At 39.2% G+C, this 24142-nt stretch overlaps 1 protein-coding gene across 2 annotated transcripts in view; it reads right to left on the reverse strand.

Annotated features, from left to right (window-relative positions):
• The window catches only part of LOC112617109 (macrophage receptor MARCO), a 59771-nt gene extending 35898 nt beyond the window's left edge, over nt 1-23873 (reverse strand). For both annotated transcript variants that reach the window (XM_025373824.1, XM_025373823.1), the window contains exon 1: nt 23642-23873. In XM_025373824.1, coding sequence (XP_025229609.1) covers nt 23642-23738 — 97 coding nt within the window. In that variant the 5' untranslated portion in view covers nt 23739-23873. The remainder of the gene's footprint in view (nt 1-23641) is intronic.
• Nucleotides 23874-24142: the final 269 nt, after the last annotated feature.

Here is a 24142-nt window from a genome sequence, read left to right on the forward strand (position 1 = left end):
GAAAAAGAGGGAATCCTCCCTAATCATTATATGAGGCCAACATCATCCTGATACCAAAGCCTGACAGAGATACAACAAAAAAAGAATTTTAGACCAATATCCCTGATGAACATCGATGCAAAAATCCTCAATAAAATATTGGCAAACTGAATCCAGCAGCACATCAAAAAGCTTATCCACCACGATCAAGTTGACTTAATCCCTGGGATGCAAGGCTGGTTCAAAATACGCAAATCAATAAATGTAATCCATCATATAAACAGAACCAAAGACAAAAACCACATGATCATCTCAATACATGCAGAAAAGGCCTTCAACAAAATTCAACAGTCCTTCATGCTAAAAACTCTCAATAATTCAATACTGATGGAACGTATCTCAAAATAATAAGAGCTACTTATGACAAATGCACAGCCAATATCATACTGAATGGGCAAAACCTGAAAGAATTCCCTTTGAAAACTGGCACAAGACAGGGATACCCTCTCTCACCACTCCTCTTCAACATAATGTTGGAAGTTCTGGCCAGGGAAATTAGGCAAGAGAAAGATATAAAGGGTATTCAATTAGGAAAATAGGAACTCAGATTGCCCTGTTTGCAGATGACATGATTGTATATTTAGAAAACCCCATCATCTCAGCCCAAAATCTCCTGAAGCTGATAAGCAACTTGAGCAAAGTCTCAGGATACAAAATCAACGTGCAAAAATCACAAGCATTCCTATACACCAAAAATAGACAAACAGAGAGCCAAATAATGAGTGAACTCCCATTTCACAACTGCTCAAACAGAATAAAATGCCTAGGAATCCAACTTACAAGAGATGTGAAGGACCTCTTCAAGGAGAACTACAAACCACTGCTCAATGAAATAAAAGAGGACACAAACAAATGGAAGAACATTCCATGCTCATTGATAGGAAGAATCAATATTGTGAAAATGGTCATACTGCCCAAGGTAATTTATAGATTCAGTGCTATCCCCATCAAGCTACAAATGACTTTCTTCACAGAACTGGAAAAAATGACTCTAAAGTTCATATGGAATCAAAAAAGAGCCTGCATTGCCAAGACAATCCTAAGCCAAAAGAACAAAGCTGGAGGCATCATGCTACTTGACTTCAAACTATACTACAAGGCTACAGTAACCAAAACAGCATGGTACTGGTACCAAAACAGAGATATAGACCAATGGAACAGAGTAGAGCCCTCAGAAATAATACCACACCTCTACAACCATCTGATCTTTGACAAACCTGACAAAACAAGAAATGGGGAAAGGATTCCCTATTTAATCAATGGTGCTGGGAAAACTGGCTAGCCATTTATAGAAAGGTGAAATTGGATCTCTTCCTTACACCTTATACAAAAATTAATTCCAGATGGACTGAAGACTTAAATGTTACACCTAAAACCATAAAAACCCTAGAAGAAAACCTAGGCAATACCATTCAGGCCATAGGCATGGGCAAGGACTTCTTGACTAAAACACCAAAAGCAATGGCAACAAAAGTCAAAATTGACAAATGGGATCTAATTAAACTAAACAGTTTCTGCACAGCAAAAGAAACTACCGTCAGAGTGAACAGGCAACCTACAGAATGGGAGAAAATTTTTACAATCTACCTATCTGACAAAAGGCTAATGTTCAGATTCTACGAAGAACTTAAACAAATTTACAAGAAAAAATCAAACAACCCCATCAAAAAAATGTGCAAAGGATATGAACAGACACTTCTCAAAAGAAGACATTTATGCAGCCAGCAGACACATGAAAAAATGCTCATCATCACTGGCCATCAGAGAAATGCTAATCAAAATCACAATGAAATGCTGTCTCACACCAGTTAGAAGTCAGAAAACAACAGGTACTGGAGAGGATGTGGAGAAATAGGAACACTTTTACACTGTTGGTAGGACTGAACTAGTTCAACCATTGTGGAAAACAGTGTGGCTATTCCTCAAGGATCTAGAACTAGAAATACCATTTGACCCAGCCATCCCATTACTGGGCATATACCCAAAGGATTATAAATCATGCTGCTATAAAGACACATGTGCATATATGTTTATTGTGGCACTATTCACAATAGCAAAGACTTGGAACCAATCCAGATGTCCATCAATGATAGACTGGATTAAGAAAATGTGGTACATACACACCATGGAATACTATGCAGCCATAAAAAAGGATGAGTTCACGTCCTTTGTAGGGACATGGATGAAGCTAGAAACCATCATTCTGAGCAAACTATCACAAGGACAGAAAACCAAACACCGCATGGTCTCACTCATAGGTGGGAATTGAACAATGAGAACACTTGGATACAGGGTGGGGAACATCACACACTGGAGTCTGTCATGGGGTGGGGGGAGGGGGAAGGGATAGCATTAGGAGATATACCTAATGTAAATGACGAGTTAATGGGTGCAGCACACCAACACGGCACATGTATATACATGTAACAAACATGCATGTTGTGCACACGTACCCTAGAACTTAACGTATAATAATTTTAAAAAACTAGAAATGAAAGGAAATGAAAGTACAATATATTAAAATTTATGGGATAAAACAAAAGCAGCTCTGAAAAAGAAAATTTATACCACAAACTGTTTACACTAAAAATAAAAAGGGCCTCCAATCAACACACTAAGTTTTTTCCTCAAGAAATTAGAAAAGAACAAAATAATTCCTGATCACCAGAAAAAGGAAATAATAAAGATAAGAATATAAATAAATAAAATTTAAAATAGGAAGATAGAGAAAAATCAATGAAACAAAACTAGCTCTTTGAACAAAATCAATAAAATTGACAAATCTCTAGTAAGACTGACAAAAATTAAAATGAAAGAAGACACAAAGAGCCCATATCAGAAATGAAACAGGTGCTATTACTACAGATCCTGCAGCTATTAAAAAGAAAATAAGAAAATACTATCACTAACTTTATGCTCACAATTTAAAGGAAATGGGCCAGTCCCTGAAAAGCCACAAACTATCAAAACTCAGCCAAGGTGAAATAGATAATCTGAATATCTATAATCATTAAATAAATCTAAATTTTAATTTAAAAACTCCCAGAAAAGAAATATTCAGGCCCAGATAGTTTTACTAGCATATCCTAATAAACATTTAAAGAAGAATTAGCATCAATTTTACACAACCTTTTATAGAAAAGGAAGAAACACTTTATAACTCATTTTATGAGGTCAGAATGATCCTAACACAAAAATCAAAGGCAGTCCAAAAAAAAAGAAGGAAAGAAACAAACAAAACTCTCTCATGAACTTTGACACAAAAATCTTCAGTAAAAAGCAAGCGGAGAACAAAATCGTGAATGAACTTCCATTTACAATTGCTACAAAGAGAGTAAAATATCTAGGAATACAGCCAACAGAGGATGTGAAGGACCTCTTCAAGGAGAGCTACAAACTGCTGCTCAAGGAAATCAGAGAGGACATGAACAAATGGAAAAACATTTCATCCTCATAGATAGGAAGAATCAATATCATGAAAATGACAATACTGCCCAAAGTAATTTATAGATTCAATTGCATTTCCCATTAAACTACCACTGACATTCTTCACAGAATTAGAAGAAACTTGAAATTATGTGGAAACAAAAAAGAGCTTGCATATCCAAGAAAATCCTAAGCAAAAAGAACAGAGCTGGGAGGCACCACACTATCATACTTCAAACTATTCTACAAATCTATAGTAACCAAAGCAGCATAGTACTGTTACAAAAATAGACACAGACTAATGGAACAGAATAGAGAACTCAGAAATAAGACCGCACATCTACAACCATCTGATCTTCAACAAACCTGACAAAAACAAGCAATGGGGAAAGGATCTCCTATTCAATAAATGGTGCTGGGAAAACTGGCTGGCCATATGCAGAAAACTGAAACTGGACCCCTTCTTTACACCTTATACAAAAATTAACCCAAGATGGATTAAAGACTTAACTGTAAAACCCAAAACTATAAAAACCCTAGAAGAAAACCTAGGCAATATCATTCAGGATATAGGCATGGGCAAAGATTTCATGATGAACTTGCCAAAAGCAACTGCAACAAAAGCAAAAATTGACAAATGGGATCTAATTAAACTAAAGAGCTTCCGCACAGCAAAAGAAACTATCGTCAGAGTGAACAGGCAACCTACAAAGTGGGAGAAAATTTTTGCAATCTATCCATCTGACAAAGGTCTAATATTCAGAATCTACAAGGAGCTTGAACAAATTTACAAGAAAAAAAACAAACAACCTCATTAAAAAAGTGAATAAGGGATATGAACAGACACTTGTCAAAAGAAGACATTCATGTAGCCAACATACATATGAAAAGAAAGCTCAACATCACTGATCATTAGAGAAATGAAAATCAAAACCACAATGAGATACCATCTCATGTCAGTCAGAATGGGGATTATTAAAAAGTCAAGAAACGACAGATGCTGGTGAGGTTCCAGAGAAATAGGAACACTTTTACACTGTTGGTGGGAATGTAAATTAGTTCAACCATTGTGGAAGACAGTGTGGTGCTTCCTCAAAGATCTAGAGCCAGAAATACCATTTGACCCAGCAATCCCATTACAAACCATTCTATTATAAAGATATATGGCACATGTATATTCATTGCAACACTCTTCACAATGACAAAGACATAGAATCAACCCAAATATCCATCAGTGATATCCATATGGATAAAGAAAATGTGGTACATATACTCCATGGAATACTATGCAGCCATAAAAAGGAATGAGATCATGTCCTTTGCAGGGACATGGATGGAGCTGGAAGTCATATCCTCAGAAAACTAATGCAGGAACAGAAAACCAAACACTGCATGTTCTCACTTATAAGTAGGAGCTGAACAATGAGAACACATGGACACAAGGAGGGGAACAACACACACTGGCGCCAGTCAGGGAGTGGGGGTATGGGGAGAGCATTAGGAATAATAGCTCATGCATTCTGAGCTTAATACCTAGGTGATGGGTTGATGGGTGCAGCAAACCACCATGGCATATGTTTACCTATGTAACAAACCTGCACATTCTGCACATGTAACCTGGAACCTAAAATAGAAACAATTTTTTTAAATTTTCATTAAAAAATTAGTAAATAATACCAAGCAATATATTTTAAAAATTATATGCCACAACAAAGTGGGATTTATTCCAGATATGCAAGGATGGTTCAATAATTTAAAATTAATCAATATAATCCACCAAATCAGCAAGCTAAAGAAGAAAAATCATAAAATTGATGCAGAAAAAGCACTTGCCAAAATCCAATTCATGGTAAAACTATCATCATTATAATTCATAAATATGACTCATAACAAATAATAAACTCACAATAAAAATTCTCAGCAAACTAGAAATGGAAGAGAACTTCCTCAACTTAAAAAATTGCATCTACAGAATATCTAAAGCTAATATCATACTTAATGGTGAAAGACAGGGCACTTTTCCCTTAAGATTTGAAACAAGGCAAGGATATCTGTTCTTGCCTTCTTATTCAACATAGTACTGGAAAGTTCTAGCCAGTGCAATAAATAAGGCAAGAAAAAGAAATTAAAGGCCTACAGATTGTAAAGAAAGAAATTAAAATGTTCTTATTTGTAGAGTACATGACTATCTACATAGAAAACTCCACAAAATCTACAAAAAACTTTTATTTTTATTTATTTATTATTATTATTTTATTTTATTTTTTCATAAGTTATTGGGGTATAGGTGGTATTTGGTTACATGAGGAAGTTCTTTGGTGGTGATTTGTGAGATTTTGGTGCACCCATCACCCCCACAGTATACATTGCACCATATTTGTAGTCTTTTTTCCTTCAACCCCCTCCCACTCTTCCCTCCAAGTTCCTAAAGTCCATTGTATCATTATTATGCCTTCATGGCTTAGCTCCCTCATATCAGTGATAACATATGATGTTTGGTTTTCCATTCCTGAGTTACTTCACTTAGATTAATAGTCTCCAATCTCATCCAGGTCACTGAAAATGCTGCTAATTTGTTCCTTTTTATGGTTGAGTAGTATTCCATCATATACACACCACAGTTTCTTTATCCACTTATTGGGGTTCCACGATTTTGCAATTGTGAATTGTGCTGCTATAAACATGCAAGTGCAAGTATCTTTTTCAAATAATGACTTCTTTTCCTCTGGGTAGAGACCCAGTAGTAGGATTGCTGGATCAAATGGTATTTCTACTTTTACTTCTTTAAGGAATCTCCACACTGTTTTCCATAGCAGCTGTCCTAGTTTACATTCCTATTAGCAGTGTAGAAGTGTTCCCTGATCACCACATCCATGCCAACATCTACGGTTTTTTGATTTGTTGATTATGGCCATTCTTGCAGGAGTAAGGTAGTATCACACTGTGGTTTTGGTTTGCATTTCCCTGATCATTAGTGATATTGAGCATTTTTTTCATATGTTACTTGGCCATTTTACATCTTCTTTTGAGAATTGTTTTTTCACATCCTTAGTCTACTTTTTGATGGAATTTTTTTTTTCTTACTGATTTGTTTGAGTTTGCTGTAGATTCTGGACATTAGTTCTTTGTCAGATGTATAGATTGAAGATTTGCTCCCACTCTGTGGGTTGTCTGTTTACTCTGATGACTGTTCCTTTTGCCGTGCAAAAGCTCTTTAGTTTAATTAGGTTCCAGCTATTTATCTTTGTTTTTATTGCATTTACTTTTGGGTTCTTGGTCACGAAATCTTTGCTTAAGCCACTGTCTAGAAGGGTTTTCCCAATGTTATCTTCTATAATGTTTACAGTTTCAGGTTTTTGGTTTAATTCCTTAATCCATCTTGAGTTGATTTTTACATAAGGTGAGAGATGAGGATCAAGTTTCATTCTCCTACATGTGGCTAGCCAATTATCCCAGCACCATTTGTTGAAAAAGGTGTCCTTTCCCCACTTTATATTTTTGTTTGCTTTAAGTATTTGGGTTTATTTCTGGGTTCTCTGTTCTGTTCCATTGGTCTATGTGCCTATTTTTTATACCAGTACCATGCTGTTTTGGTGACTATGGCCTTATAGTATAGTTTGAAATTAGATAGTGTGATGCCTCCAGATTTGTTCTTTTTGCTTAGTCTTATTTTGGCTATGCATGCTCTTTTTTGGTTCCATATGAATTTCAGAATTGTTTTTTCTAACTCTGTGAAGAATGATGGTGGTATTTTGATGGGAATTGCATTGAATTTGTAAATTGCTTTTGGCAGTATAGTTATTTTCACAATATTGTTTCTACCCATCCATGAGCATGGGATGTGTTTCCATTTGTTTGAGTCATCTATGATTTCTTTCAGCAGTGTTTTATAATTTTCCTTGAAGAGGTCTTTTGACTCCTTTGTTAGGTACATTCCTAAGTATTGTATTTTTTTTTTTTTTTTGGCGGCTATTGCAAACGTGGTTGAGTTCTTGATTTGATTCTCTGATTGGTCACTGTTGGTATAAGGAAGAGCTATTGATTTGTGTACATCAGTCTTGTATCCAGACACTTTGCTGAATTCTTTTATCAGTTCTAGGAGCTTTCTGGAGGAGCCCTTAGGGTTTTCAAGGTAAACAGTCATATCATCAGCAAAAAGGGACAGTTTGATTTCCTCTTAACTGATTTGGATGCCCTTTATCTTTTTTCTCTTGTCTGATTGCTCTGGCTAGGACTTCCAGTACTATGTTTAAGGGGAGTGGTGAGAGTGGGCATCCTTGTCTTGTTCCTGTTCTCAGAGGGAATGCTTTCAATTTTTCCCCATTCAGTATTATGTTGTCTGTGTGTTTGTCATAGATGGCCTTTATTACATTAAGGTATGTCCCTTGTATGCTGATTTTGCTGAGGGTTTTAATTATAAAGGGATGCTGGATTTTGTTGAATGCTTTTTCTGCATCTATTGAAATGATCATGTGATTTTGTTTTTAATTCTGTTTATGTAGTGTATCACATTTATTAACCCGGGAATGTTAAACCATCCCTGCATCCCTGGTATGAAACCCACTTGATCCATGGTGGATTATCTTTTTGGTATTCACCATAACTAGTATTTTGTTAAGGATTTTAACATCTATGTTCACCAAGGATATTGGTCTGTAGTTTTCTTTTTTGGTTGTGTCCTTTCCTGGTTTTGGTATTAGGGTAATGAAGGCTTCATAGAATGAATTAGGGAGGGTTCCTTCTTTCTCTATCTTGTGGAATAGTGTCAAATGGGATTGGTACCAATTCTTCTCTTAATGTCTGATAGAATTCTGCTGTGAATCGGTCTGGTCCTGGACTTTTTGTTGTTGTTGTTGTTTTTCTTGGGGAGGTGGGGTAATTTTAAGCTAGGAAGGTTGCATTTTTCCAGGAATTTAGCCATCTCTTCTTGGTTTTCTAGTTTATGTGAGTAAAGGTGTTCATAGTAGCCTTGAATGATCTTTTGTATTTCAGTGGTGTTAGTTGTAATATATCCTGTTTTGTTTCTTAGTGAGGTTGTTTGGTTTTTCTCTCTTCTTTTCTTGGTTTATCTTGTTAATGGTCTATCAATTTTGTTTATCTTTTTAAAGAACCAGATTATTTTTTCATTTATCTTTTGTATTTTTTGTTTCAATTTTATTTAGTTCTGCTCTGATCTTGGTTGCTTCCTTTCTTCTACTGGGTTTGCATTTGGTTTGTTCTTGTTTCTCTAGTTCCTTGAGGTGTGACCTTAGATTGGCTGTGCTCTTTTAGACTTTTTGATGTAGGTGTTTAGGAGTATGAACTTTCCTCTTAGCAACACCTTAGCTGTATCCCAGAGGTTTTGTTAGGTTGTGTCATTATTGTCATTCAGTTCAAAGAATTTTTTAATTTCCATCTTGATTTCGTTTTTGACCCAATCCTCATTCAGCAGTAGGTTATTTAATTTCCATGTATTTGCACGGTTTTGAGGGTTCCTTTTGGAGTTGATTTCCAGTTTTATTACACTGTAGTCTGAGAGAATGCTTGACATAATTTCAATTTTCTTAAATTTATTGAGGCTCATTTTATAGCCTATCATATGGTCTGTCTTGGAGAAAGTTCCATGCACTGTTGAATAGAATGTGTATTCTTTGGTTGTTGGATGAATTGTTCTGTATATATCTGCTAAGTCCATTTGTTCCAAGGTATAGTTCAAATCCATCTTTTCTTTGTTGAGTTTCTGTCTTGATGACTTCTCTTGTGCTGTCAGTAGAGTATTGAAGTACCTCACTAACTATTGTTGTGTTGCTGTCTATCTCATTTCTTAGGTCTATTAGTAATTGTTTTATAAATTTGGGAGCTCCAGTATTAGGTGCATAAATGTTTGGGATTGTGATATCTTCCTGTTGGACAAGGATTTTTACCATTATGTATGTCCCTTTTTGTCTCTTTTAACCTCTGTTGCTTTAAAGATTGTTTTGTCTGATATAAGAATAACTACCCCTTGCTTACTTTTGGTGTCCATTTGCATGAAATGCCTTTTTACACCCCTCTATTTTAAGTTTATGTGAGTCCTTATGTGTTAGGTGAGTCTCCTGAAGGCAGCAGAGAGTTGATTGGTGAGTTCCTATCCATTCTGCAGTTCTGTATCTTTTAAGTAGAGCATTTAGGCCATTTATATTTAATGTTAGTATTGAAATGTGAGGTACCCTTGCATTCATCATGCTTTTTGTTGCCTGTACTTTGTTTTGTTTTTTGTTTTTGCTTTTTAACTTATATTTTTGTATTATAGGTCCTGTGTGATTTATGCTTTAAAGAAGTTCTGTTTTGATGTGTTTCTGGGATTTGTTTCAAGATTTAGGGCTCCTTTTAGCAGTTCTTGTAGTGGTGGCTTGGCAATGGCGAACTGTCTTGGCGTTTGCTTGCTGGAAAACGACGGTGTCTTTCCTTCATACAGGATGCTTAGTTTTGCTGGATACAAAATTCTTGGCTGATAATTGTTTTGTTTGAGAAGACAGAAGATAGGGCCCCAAACCTTTCTAGCTTGTGGGGTTTCTGCTGAGAAATCTGCTGTTAATCTGATAGGTTTTCCTTTATAGGTTAACTGGTGCTTCTGTCTCACAACTCTTAAGACTCTTTCCTTCATCTTCACTTTAGATAACCTGATGACAATGTGTCTAGAGGAAGATCTTTTTGCAACGAATTTCCCAGGTGTTCTTTGTGCTTCTCGTATTTCCATGTCTAAGTCTCTAGCAAGGCCAGGGAAGTGTTCCTTGATTACTCCCCCAAGTATGTTTTCCAAGCTTTTAGAATTGTCTTTTTCCTCAGGAACATCGATTATTCTTAGGTTTGGTTGTTTACCATAATCCCGGACTTCTTGGAGGCTTTGTTCATATTTTCTTATTCTTTTTTCTTTATCTTTGTTGGATTGGGTTAATTCAAAGACCTTGTCTTTGAACTCTGAATTTCTTTCTTCTACTTGTTCAATTCTATTGCTGAGACTTTCCAGAGCATTTCACATTTCTAAAAGTGTGTCCAAAGTTTCCTGAATTTTTAACTGTTTTTTTTTCCTTTAAGCTATCTATTTTCTTGAATATTTCTCCCTTCACTTCTCATATAATTTTTTGGATTTCCTTGCATTGGGCTTCATCTTTCTCTGGTCCCTCCCTGATTAGCTCAATAACTAACCTCCAGAATTTTTTTTTTTTTCAGGTAAATCAGGGATTTCTTCTTGGCTTGGATCCATTGCTGGTGAACTAGTGTGATTTTTTTTTTCTGGCAGTGGATTGGGGGGTTTGGATGAGCCTTGTTTTGTCATATTACCAGGGTTGGTTTTCTGGTTCCTTCTCATTTGGGTAGGTTCTGTCAGAGGGAAGCCTAGGTCTGAAGATTGCTGTTCAGATTTTTTTGTTCCACAGGGTGTTCCTTTGATGTAGAACTCTCTCCATTTTCCTGTGGATGTGGCTTCCTGTGAGTCAAACTGCGGTGATTTTTGTCTCTCTTCTAGGTTTAGCCACCCAGTGACTCTACCCAACTCCAGACTGGTACTGGCGGGTGTCTTCACAAAGTCCTCTGATGTGAACTGCCCAAGAGTCTCTTAGCTGTGGATACCAGCACCTGTTCCAGTGGAGGCAGCAGAGGGTGCAGTGGACTCTGTGAAGGTCCTTAGCTTTGGTGGTTTAATACTCTATTTTTGTGCTGGTTGGCCTCCTGCCAGGAGGTGGCAATTTCCAGAAAGCATCAGCTGTAGTAGTGTGGAGGGGGACTGGTGGTGGGTGCGGCCCTAGAACTCCGAGTATCACATGCCCTTTGTCTTCTGCTTCCAGGGCAGGTAGGGAAAGATCATCAGGTCCAGGGGTGGGGCTAGGTGTATATGATCTCAGAGTCTCCTTCGGCAGGTCTTGCTGCACCTGCTGTGGGGTATAAGGGTGAGATTCCCAGGTCACTGGAGTTGTGTACCTAGAAGGATTATGGCTGCCTCTACTGAGTCATGCAGGTTGTCAGGGAAGTGGGGGAAAGCTGGCAGTTACAGGCCTCACCCAGCTGCCACACAAATCAAAGGGCCAGTCTCACTCCCACTGTGCTCCCAGCAACCACCCCAAGTGTGTTTCCAGGGGGAGGGTTAGACAACCTTGAAAACTTGCCCAAAGCTTTGTCTGCCTCCAAGCTGCCAAAGAAAAGGACTTTAATTCTTCCCCTGCCTGTGAAGTCTGCAAGCTGGATTTGTGCCCTCCCCTGAGTTCTGGTCAGGAGGCTTCTCACCCTGTTCAAATTGTTACAAAGTTCAGCTAGAGAATCCCTTCTCCCTGTGGAGTTTTATCCCCTGCTCCTCTGGCCACCTTCCTGATGGATCCCTGTGGTGCCAGCCAGGAATGGGCTGCTTGGGGACCCAGCAAGCTCCCAGGGCCTTTCTGCTGCTTCCCCCACCCCTATATTTCACTTGGCACTGCTCTTTAACTTGATCAGTTCCAGGTAAAGTTGGAAAGTTCTCCTGCAAACAGATCTTCAGCTTCTCCAGTGGGGATGTGTGTTCAGGAGACGAGGGTCTCCCTTTCCCACTTACATGGCTGGGGCACTTACAGTATTTGGAGTGTCTACTGGGTCCTCCAGGAGCAGGCCACTTCCTTCAGAGCGTCTGTGGATCCTCTCAGGATTGCTGATTTGTTCTTGCAGTTGATATGGAGCTAAAGTTCACAAAGCAAGCCTCTGCATGCTGCTCTGTCTGGAGCGGAAATCTAGTCCCACCTCTCATCCACCGTGATCCCCCCCGCCTCCAGAAAACTTTTAGAATGAATAAATAAATTCACAAAGTTGGAAGATACAAGATCAACACATAAAAATCAACCACATTTCTATATACTAACAATAAATGGAAACCAAATTAAAAGCATAATAGAATTGACAATCACACCAAATGGAGAAAGTAAAAAGTTTCCTCTTCAAAGTTTTCCTTCTTGTTGAAGAATAAATTGTGAGTGTTAGAAATGATGGTTTCTTTTGAGGACTAACTTTCTTCAAGCCTCCTTGCTTTGTGTTTAATAACTTTTTGTTAAGCCCTAGCCTATGTAACTGCTGAATGTGCTCACAGGCCCATTCCAGCTCACAGCCTATGCCCCTTCTTTATTTGGGAATGTTATTGCTTCCTTAAACCTTTTGTAACCAACTTCTTTGTTCTTCCCTGTACTTACCTACTTAGGAAAGTTTTAGGCTATTAGCAAATCGGGTATCAGTTTAAGATTGTGAGGTCCTGCTCCAGCCAATGGATGCAGGACACACAGTAAGGACGACCCAAATGCGTAAGGGATAAATATGTCTGCTTTTCCTTTGTTCAGGTGTGCTCCCGCCCTTGTTCCATTTGCAATTGAGCACCCGTTCTGCAGAAAGTAAATATGGCCTTGCTGAGACATCTTTTGTCTCTGTGCTGACTTTCCTTTGTGGCACCAATTATCTATTTCTAACAATTTTGATATTTCTAACAATTTTTGTGGCAATCGTATGGGGATACATTCTCCTCTAGGGGCGTCTCTAGTCCTCTTTCATGAGGAGGCACCACACCACCTGTTGCCGTGGCCTCAGACATAAGGGACCAAGACCTACCTGGTGCGAGGAATAACCCGAGCTCTCAGCAACGCAGAAAGAAACTGGCCAGCAACCTAGCTTAAAATATCCTCACATACTGCGGTAACGACTTTGTGCACAGACCAAGGAAGGAAAGCCACAGGAGCCGGTAAAGTACTTCCTTGGTGATGAAATTCTGGAGGGCTAAATGTGCATGTGCGTGAATGATCACAGACAACCCTGCTTGCGGTGTTGTTTGTGTGGATGGTGACAAGTCCTACTGCTGGATGGAGTGAGTGTGTCCTCTCTGCGGTTCCGTCGCTACCTCATATGGCTTAGGGCGGATCCTGCCATGGGATTTATACTGGCATGCCAACACTAAGAGGCGCCTAATTCTCCCTTGGGGGAGCAGCCAGAGAGGACAGCACAAGTGGGAAGTCTGCAAGGGACCTTCAGAGGGGGGAAAGGGAGAAACCAGGTCAACCTCCCAAGGCAGGCAAGGCAAGACATCCCCTGGTTTGAGGGGTTGAGCCTTCCAGGACAGGCAAGGCAAGACATCCCTGGTTTGAGGGGTTGAACCTTCCTCAAATTTCAGATGGTTGAACCTCAAACAAACTTCTGGTAGTAAGAAAAATATTCAGAACTCCCCTTTCCCTTCTTCTCGGGGGTAAGAAAGAGGCTAAGCTCCACTCCTGCTGGTTGCTTCCCAGGGGAAGGGGAAGGAGAAGGGAGAACAGCAGCATAAGCGGCTGGCAGAGGCAGGGAAAGACCAGCAGAGAGGAAAGAGAAACTGGGAGAGGAAGTAAGGGAGAGAAAGAGAGAGAGACAGAGATACAAAGAAGGAGTCAAAGAGAGAGAGAGAAAGAGAGAGACAGAGAATCAGAGAGAGAGCGAGAAAGAGAGAAAGAGACAGAGATAAAGAGGGAGTAAAAGAGAGGAAGAGAGAGAGTCAAAGAGAGAGAGAGAAAGAGAGATAGAAGCAGTAAAGAGAAAACAGTATACCCTATTCATTTAAAAGCCAGGGTAAATTTAAAACCTATAATTGATAATTGAAGGTCTTCTCCATGACCCTATAACACTCCAATATCACCTTGTTGTCAGTGGGAACAAGGGCGTAGCCCGAAAGCACTGAGGCCACTGACAACCCGTAGCTTTTCTAATAAAAAATCCTTAACCCAGTAACCCACAGATGGCCCAAATGCATTCAATCTGTAGCAGCAACTGCTTTGCTACCAGAACAAAGTAGAAAAATAACTTTCAGAGGAAACTTCATTGTGAGCACACGTCATCAGGTCAGAACTATCCTAGGTCAAAACAAACAAACAAAAAACCAAAAAAAACCCAAAAGCTAAAAGGTAGATCACTGACTCAAGAACCTTAAGGTATGAGGCTATTCTGTTAGGAAAAAATGATTTGACATTAGCCACTGAAAATTCCCTTGACCCAGTAGGTTTCCTAACAGGGGATCTAAATCTTAATTACCAAGAAAAGGTGCCACCAGACCTAGGAGGAACTCCCTTCAGGACAGTATGACTGATGGTTCCTCCTGGGTGACAGGAAGATAGATGGTTCCTCCCGGGTGACTGAGGGAAAAAGACACAATGGGTATTCAGTAAGTGATAAGGAAACTCTTGTAGAAGCAGAGTTAGGAAAATTGCCTAATAATTGGTCTGCTCAAAAATGTGAGCTGTTTGCACTCAGCCAAGCCTTAAAATACTTACAGATTCAGGAAGGAGTCATCTATACCAATTCTCAGTTAAATTTGGATGAAATTAGGTTTTATTAATAGCAAAGGATAATTGAAACCCAAAACCTACAAGGTTTTCAACAAAAGTAAAGTTTGCTAAATGTTAACAGTGTAACGCGTATTATCCTAACTTCTAATCTTGTGGTCTTAAACAGTCTAGTCCACAGACATGAAGTAATTTCACTTTGGAAAAGAATGGTTATCACCTTTGAGGAAAAAAAAAGGGAGGGGGGAAAAATTTATGTAAAAAGGAATGTTATATGGTTAATTCTTGTCCTAAAATAAATTAACTGGTTGTTTAAAGAAAGGGATGTTTGCAACAACTCAGAAAGTTGAAGTATATCGAAGAATTTTCTGTGAAAGTCACCAAAAAAAAAGTTGTAAAAGGGAATTTATGCAAGAAATGTTGTATAATATAAAAGTGATTAGGCCTTCTGAATGTGAAACTATTGAAGAAACAGTTTATATGCAAGGTGTGTAAGGGAAGTAATATATACTTTTGGTAAAAGGATTATAAAGAGGCATAAGAATGTGGATTTTCACCTACATTAAAAGGTTAAAAAAATTTTGTTTTGAAGGTTTAAGCAAGTTTTGAAACTTAAATTGTAAAGGAAATTCTATGTGTAAACATATTGGCTAAAGTTAAAGGGGTGTCATCCAGTTTTTCTGTGAACTGTACATTAAAATAAAAGCACAACAGGTTTTCCTTAAAGCACTAACCTGCTCTTTAACAAAAAATTATAAAAGGTTAAAAACAGTCTATAAAAATCTTACCTTATGGTCAGACATTAAAATTAGATAAATACGTCTACAAAGTTTTATTAAAATTAAGTTTAACATTAATAACACTAATATAAAGGTAAAATTTAGCTTATGTGGTATAAAATCATACAGGAAGCATTGTCAAATATAAAATGATGTTTGGCTTTCTTTGGTCTAAAAACTAATAAAAATAGGTGCTAAAGAAAATTTCTCAGCAAGAAGGCACCAAGGACTATAAAGTCCACTGTTGATGTCCCCACATTTTAAACAAAAGATCAGTTTCTTAGAAATTATATACTTGGTTTATCCTCCACCTTCTCTTCCCTTAAAACAAAAAGTCTTTTAGCACAGGTGCCACCCTTGGAGTTTCCAGTACACCAGCACCAGCCTGGGGATCACATTCTCCTCAAAGGGTGGAAAGAAGGGAAACTCGGGCCAGTGTGGGAAGGACCGTACCTTGTGCTACTAACCACTGAGACTGCTGTTCATATAGCAGAAAGGGATGGACACATCACACCTGAGTCAAGCGAGCACCATTATCCTCAGAATCATAGGCCATTGTTCCTGGATCAAACCCTATCAAATTAAAGCTAAGGAAAGCTTAGTCTATCTATCTTTTCCTTTCGTTTCCTTACCCAGTGCTTATATCCATTACTATTCCTACCACCAGCAACTCTAACCCCACTGTAGGGCGCTTCTGTGGTTTAGGAACAGAGGTCACTGGAAAGGATCCTATAGGCACCTCCTACAGCTGCCCCTTTTCCAAACCTACAAAATCAAACTATGACTCGCCTCATGCCAAATGACAAAAGCAAGTTCTCAGTAGTATAAATGGGAGACCTACGGCAAACCATAGCCATTGAAACAGGGTATAAAAATGTAAATGCTTAGTTAAAATAGATTAAATATTCTGTTTGCACTTTAAACAAAAGTGACTGTTACGCTTGTGTGCATGGTAGGCCAGAGGCCCACGTTGTTGCCTTTCCACTAGTATGGTCCTCAAATCAAGCAGACATGGAGTGCATGGTAGCTCTTTTTCAAGATTCCACCTCCTGGAATAAAGAATTGTGCCAAGCTCTTTTTCTGCTATTTCCTGAAGTTCAACACCCTGGGGGTCAGCCCTTGAGGGCCATCCAGCCTCCAATTTCCAAAACCAATTTTACCTCATATCACCAATGACAAGGGGGAAAATCTGGCATTCCTTGGAGACATAACAGGATGCAGTGAAGTCAGGCACTTCCAAGAGCTGACCCATCAGTCTGCCCTTATTCAACATTCGCCCTGAGCGGATGTACGGTGGGATTGTGGAGGACCGTTGCTGGACACTCTGCCAAATAACTGAAGCAACACTTATGCTCTAGTTCTATTGCCTATCCCTTTTACTCTGGTATTTTGTCGACCAGAAAAGGAAAACAACAACAAAGTAGCTTCAATTCTTACCTCTTTAACAACTATAGTAAGTATACTCTTTCTTCTTAGGTATTATGTTGTACCATATATCCAGGAGTTAATCCAAACAATTAAGCCAAGACATGTTAAGCAAGTTTGAAGAGGAAAAGTAAAAAGTAAAAGAGGAGGGATTATAGAAAGTAAAAATTTCCTCTTCAAAGTTTTCCTTCTTGTTGAAGAATAAATTGTAAGTGTTGGAAATGATGGTTTCTTTTAAGGACTAACTTTCTTCAAGCCTCCTTGCTTTGTGTTAATAACTCTTTGTGAAGCCCTATCCTATGTAACTGTTGAACATGCTCACAGGCATGTTCCAGCTCACAGCCTATGCCGCTTCCTTATTTGGAAATGTTATTGCTTCCTTAAACCTTTTGTTACTAACTTCTTTGTTCTTTCCTGTACTTACCTATTTAGGAAAGTTTTAGGCTATTAGCAAATCGGGTATCAGTTTAAGATTGTGAGGTCCTGCTCCAGCCAATGGATGCAGGACACACAGTAAGGACGACCCAAATGCGTAAAGGATAAATATGTCTGCTTTTCTTTTGTTCAGGTGTGCTCCCGCCATTGTTCCATCTGTGATTGTGCACCCTTTCTGCAGAAAGTAAAGATGGCCTTGCTGAGAGATCTTTTGTCTCTGTGCTGATTTTTCTTCGTGGCACCAATTATCTATTTCCAACAACTTTGGTATTTCTAAGAAATGAAATATTTAGATATAAATCTAACAAAACATGTACAGGATCTGTATGCTGAAAATTTTTTAAATTTAATTAAAAGAACCAAAGACCTAAGTAAATGGAGAGACGTACATGAATTGGAAGTCTGCATATAATAAAGATATCAGTTCTCTCTACATTTGTCTATAGATGTAACACAATGCCTATCAAAATTTCAGCAAGATCTTTTTGTAACCGTAGACAAGCTGATACTTAAATTTATATGGAAAGGCAAAAACCCTAGAATAGCTAAAGCAGTTTTGAAAAGAAGACTAAAATTTGAGGAATAACTCTGCCTGATATTAAGGCTTACAATATAACTATAGTAATCAAAGCACTGTGGTATTGGCAGAGGGACAGTCACATAGACCACTGGAACAGAATAAAGAATGCAGAATGAGATGCACACAAATTTACCCAAGTTGTTTTTGACAAAGGTGTAAAAGCAATTCAACAGGGAAAGGATAGCCTTTCAATAAATGGTGCACGGAATGATGATATATCCATGGTCAACAAAATGAAACAAATGAAAACCTTGGCCTAAACCTTATACGTTATACAAAAATCAATTCAAAATGGATCATAAGCATGATCTGGGCATGGTAGTATGAGCCTGTAGTCCCAGCTACTTGGGAGGCTGAAGTGGGAAGATCACATGAGCTCATGAGTTTGAGGCTGCAATGCACTGTGACCACACCTGTGAAGAGCCACTGCACACTCCAGCCTGGGCAACACAGTGAGAGCCTGTCTCTAACATATAAAAATAAAAATAAAATAGAGCATGAACTTAACTGTAAAACATAAAACTAAAAAAATTTTACGATAAGATAGAGAAGAAAATCTTCAGCAACAAGGGCTAAAGAGCTCTTAGACTTGACACCGAAAGCACAACACATAGATGGAAAAATTGTTAGGTTGGACCTTATCAAAATTAAAAACTTTTGCTCTGTGAAAGATGCTGATATGAACATAGCAATGCAAGTTACAGACTGGGAGAAAATATTTGCAAACCGCATATCTAGCAAAGGACTTCTATACAGAATATATAAAGAATTCTTAAAACCAAACAGTAAAAAACAAAAGATCCAATTAAAACATGGGCAAAAGACACAAAGAGTCATTTCACTGAAGAGGTTATACACATGGAAATTAAGCACATGAGAAGATAATCAACATTACTAGCCATTAGGAAAATGTAAATTAAGTCTACAATGAAATATCACTATACACCTATGAGAATGGTTACATTTAAAAATAGTGATAATGTCAAAGGTTGGCAAGGTTGCAGAAAACAGGATCAGTTGTACAATGCTGCTGGAATGTAAAATGGTATAGTCACTTTGGAAAATATATTGACTGCTTCTTGTAAAACCGAACATACACTTAGAATCCTGCAATTACACTTTTGAACATTTACGTTGGAGAAATGAGAACTTAAAGTCACACAAAAGCATTTACAGAAATGGTCATGGCAACTTTATTTGTAATAGCCCCCAAACCGAAAACAACCCAAATGTCCTTCAGTGGGTGAATGTTAAACAGTCTCTGATACATTCATATCAAGGAATGCTACTCAATAAGAAGAGCCAACTACGGATGGGTACAACTTGGATGGGTTTCACTATATGAAAAAAAATCAATCTTAAAGAAAGTCACATACTGTGTAACTTCTTTATGTAACATTCCCAAAATGGCAAAATTATAGAGATGGGAAGCTGATTAGTGGTTGCCAGGGGTTGATGATTGCTGGTGGGGGAGTGAGGGGTATGTGGGGTTATTTAGTATAGAATTGGTAGAACTATATACATACCCACGGATGAGTGCATGTAAAATTAATGAATAAGCTCTATGGATTGCACCAATATCAATTTCCTGGTTGTAATTTTGTATTAATGCAATGTAAGATGTTACCACTGGGGCAGAATGAGTCAAGTGTCAGAAAAGCTTCTTCTCTGTACATTTTTTTGCAACTTTCTGTGAATCTATACCTATTTCACAATAGAAAGTGAAGACAGAACTCTACATTAAAGCCAGATTTTAAAAGATGTTGAGAAATATTGGTATGATAAAGAGCAAAGTCAGAACAACGACCTGAAATAATAGCAGTCGTGTCAGCAAGACTGAGCCTGAATGGACTTGAGGGTTTGGGTTTGTTAAAGGTCGCTCAAGAGTATCTTAAGGGTGGGAAGAAAGGATGGTTAGGCTCACTACTGAGACACAATGGTTAGTGTTAATTAAAACAACAATAAAAACCTTAACTTTTCTTCTTGTATTTTGTTTCAATCTTCTCTCTCAGGAAGAATGTTCTTCAGACTGAAGTTGGTGGGAAGCCTGAAGTAGTTGAGAAGCTGGGGTAAGAGGTCCCGACAGGGCCAGGTGTGTGGCTCATGCCTGTAATTCCAGCACTTTGGGAGGCCGAGGGGGGCAGATCATTTGAGGTCAGGAGTTGGACAGCAGCTTGGCCAACATGGTGAAACCCCATCTCTACTAAAAATATAAAAGGTAGCCGGGCATGGTGGCGGGCACCTGTAATCCCAGCTGCTAGGGAGACTGAGGCATGAGAATCACTTGAACCCCGGAGATGGAGATTGCAGTGAGCCGAGATTGCTCCACTGCACTCCAGCCTGGGTGACAGAAGAGACTCCATCTCAAAAAAGAAGAAAAAGAAAAAAAAAAAAAAAAAGAGGTCTCGACAGATCACATTGCACAGCCTAACCAGTGCTTGTTGGTGTGGTAACAGTAGTCTTCCTTGAGAAACCAGATGTACCAGAAGTGTGACAGGAAGCCTAAAGCGAGACACAGGTTGCTAATTTTCAAAAAGGTAGAAAGAGACACATCCCAGAAAGATATTGTCAATAGGTAAATCCTCTCATTCAAGCCCAAATGTTCCATTGTTGAGGTGGATGATGGGGCTAAAGAGCAGTTTCTATGGCTCTGAGGAGAGACCTGGGATTGTGTGGGACCCTGAGGGCCACAGAAGCCCACCCTATGTCAAGTCCCTTCAGGAAACTAAAGTAGTCTTTGTGGTGGTCATTTGTCAGTGGATACATATATCAAATCATCATGTGTACATCATATATATATACAGTTTGTATTGTTAATCACAATTCTAAAAAGCTAGAATGAAAAAGAAAGAAAAGAAAGAGTACCTTAATTCTAGTGCAGATAATGGAATGAAGGAAGCTTGTTCTAATGAGGGAGGCTGGAGGTGATGTCAGGAAAGAGGGAGGTAAGGTGCACTGTGCTTCTAGAGGGTATACTGTGAAATTTACACTCATCATCATTTTTTTAGATTAATTTTAGAAAAAATGAAAGTTATATTCCAGAAGTTTCCCAAACTCACTTCTAAAATTTTCTTCAGCATGTGGTTAAAACTTTCCTAGTCCGGTATCCTTGGATAATAATAAAAAACTAGTTTAATATTTTGTCATCAGGGAAAAGCAGCATTTTGTATTTCAATACAAACAATAGAGAAAAATAAATGGGGAAAAGGACATTAGAAATGTTTTTCAGCTGTTTTTCATGAACCATATGAGGAAATTTTAAGACAGTGCATTTTCAAAAGAAAATAAAACTATATATGGCCTAAATAAATAAATCTTCAGCAAACAAAAAATAAATAGGGTGCGTAGAGCAGGCCCTGAGGGGTCACTGTGTTACAGAGCCTCACAGTGATTACCTGCATAATGGCACTCTTCTAGGAAGTTTCACATGTTCCACAGTCTTTGTATTAGAAGGCAGGAGGTTGTGAATGCATTTAAGAAAATGTTTCATCCAAATTGGAGTAGTTTTAGTGTTTTGGTAAGACACTTTTAAATTTTTTATTTATTTATTGGTGGAGATAGGGTCTCGCTATGTTGCCCAGGCTGGTCTGAAATTTCTGGGCTCAAGGAATCCTCCTGCACTGGTTTGGTTACATTTTTAGTTGGTGACACACACAACCCGGGTCAGAAATCTGGGGTTCACCCTTAACTCTTGCGTCTTCCTCCCCAGCCCTGTCCTGCCGTTGTAGTCCAATTGATCTGATTTCCAGGGTTTCTCCAGAGCATTCCTCTCTTTTCCTGCCTTCCATCCACTGCCCCTCATCACCTCTTGCTGCCAAGTTCCTCTCTGTCCTCAGCTTCTCTCCAGTCATTCCCATGTAGGACTAAGAGCAACCTCACATACACATTAGTGCCTTTCAGCCCCACATCGCCCCCTTCCCGCTTCCCCACTGACTTCAAGATGAAGTCAATGTTTTTGGTTCCGGCCTCAGTCCCCACTGGTCTTTCCCTCCCAATTATGGCCAAACAGTATGGAATTATTTATATTTCTCCAAATATTTCTTGTGAATACAATACAAACATGTGGCGCCCACCCCTGCCCCAGGCACTCACTTCTTTCTCTAACGGACCCCCTTTATCCTTTAAACTTTGGAAGAGGTGTCAGCTCTGCCCTCCAGGGCCCTACACTCAGTTAGATCCATCTATCATGTCCTGTGGAAGTCTCAGTCACAACATGGAAATTGTCAGTTCAGGGGCAGCTCACCCTGTCCCCTGTCCCCTCCTGCCAGAAGCCAGAGGCCAGAGGCTATGTTTATTCAAGCCTGTTTCCTTGGCACTGAGCGCAGTACCTTGCTGGAAATAGGTGCTGAGTATGCTTGAACATCTTCAGTCTCTTCAACAGTCGTGTATCCAGAATGTTACATTCTGAGAAGTTCTAAATAGACAATGATTATTATAGTCATCAGCACTCATGCCTTTCTCTGTTATTACACTGTAAATTCCTAGAGGCAGAGCCCCAGACGCTTCATCTTCGTACCCATAAAAATTCCAGGCAGGGGCCCGGCGCGGAGGCTGAAGCCTGTAATCCCAGCACTTTGGGAGGCCGAGACGGGTGGATCACGAGGTCAGGAGATCGAGACCATCCTGGCTAACATGGTGAAACCCCGTCTCTACTAAAAAATACAAAAAAAAAAAAAACTAGCCGGGCGAGGTAGCGGGCGCCTGTAGTCCCAGCTACTCGGGAGGCTGAGGCAGGAGAATGGCATAAACCCGGGAGGCGGAGCTTGCAGTGAGCTGAGATCTGGCCACTGCACTCCAGCCTGGGCGACAGAGCGAGACTCTGTCTCAAAAAAAAAAAAAAAAAAAAAAAAAAAAATTCGAGGCGTGAACCTGGACAGACAGGTGTGGGATAAGGACACTTTGGCCAGGAGACAGAGCCACCAATTTTCCTGCATAGACATCTTCCAGCAAAGCCTGGGAGTGGAAATGACTGATCCACTTGGAAGATGATCCCAAGAGAATGTTCTAGAACTAGGAAATCAGAGATCATGTGTGGAATGCAAGCCCACCCATGACTTCGAATGCTACAAATTCTAGAAGATTTTAAAAATGCATCACCTGTTGAGCACTGAGTGAGAAAATAAACACGACAGAGTTGACTGAATATTACAGATCTGAGTTTAACCTAAGACAAACTAATTATGAAACTATGAACATATTTCAGTCAACATGAAATACCAAATGTTTCCTGACCAGCATATCAGTTATAACAGAAATCCCCTTAAACAATTTTAAAGAAGCTGTGTTTTGAAAACTGTCATGCTTGACTTCAGTTTTGTGGTCCCCTTTCAGTGCCCCTGTTTTGCGTTTTCATTTTTATTACCCAACCTGTGTGTCAGAATAAGACACTCATAAACAAAGGGAACATTTAATAAGCATTGGCATTTTTTCAAGGGAAAATATTTAAATATGATTAAAACAATAGTGAAGCTAAGAAAAACCTGACTATATGCTAAAGATACAGCATCTATTATTAGCATTCCAGAAATTCCAAATTGAAGCACTCCCGACACATATTAGTGATGGTTACGTGCAAAATGCAGCAATAGGCCAAACCCAGACTTTCTATTGACTTGTCTATTTTCGTATCTCACTAGCAGAAAGACTACATTTCTGATCAATTCCATTATGGAGGAATAGTACTTTACCACTGATTTCGAAAGGCTCCATTGCAATTTGGTGAAAAACTGCTTGTTGGGTCTCACTCAAGAGCTCGTCCTCCTTGAGAATTTTCTTATTTCTCATTGCCAAGCTTTATAGATGGCCAAAGTCCTGGAGCCAGCAGAAATGCTCCCCTCAAGAGGAACCACTCGGAGAAAGATCCTTCCCATCGAACCACTACAGCTGGTTGTATACCTCGCAGCACTTCCCTTTGGCTCTGATTTCGGAATTTGCAGAATGTTTCCTGACATGATCAGGATTGGACATTTCTCAAACACGGGGTATTCACATGTGGATCTCCTACACAGTGCTGCTGCTTGTTAAGGGGGATGGAGGAGGCTTTGGGGCACAGGTTACGGGCCTCTGAAAGCACCCCCTCGCTCCCAGGTCCCTGAGACCCAAAAGCTGCATGGCCCCAGAGAGAGCCAACCAAGCCCTGCCATGGGCCCAGACTCAGCTCACCGTCCCAGGACCTCTCCAGCCCACAG

Source organism: Theropithecus gelada, unplaced genomic scaffold (genome assembly GCF_003255815.1).
Source record: "Theropithecus gelada isolate Dixy unplaced genomic scaffold, Tgel_1.0 HiC_scaffold_15883, whole genome shotgun sequence".
NCBI classification, from domain to species: Eukaryota; Metazoa; Chordata; class Mammalia; order Primates; family Cercopithecidae; genus Theropithecus; species Theropithecus gelada.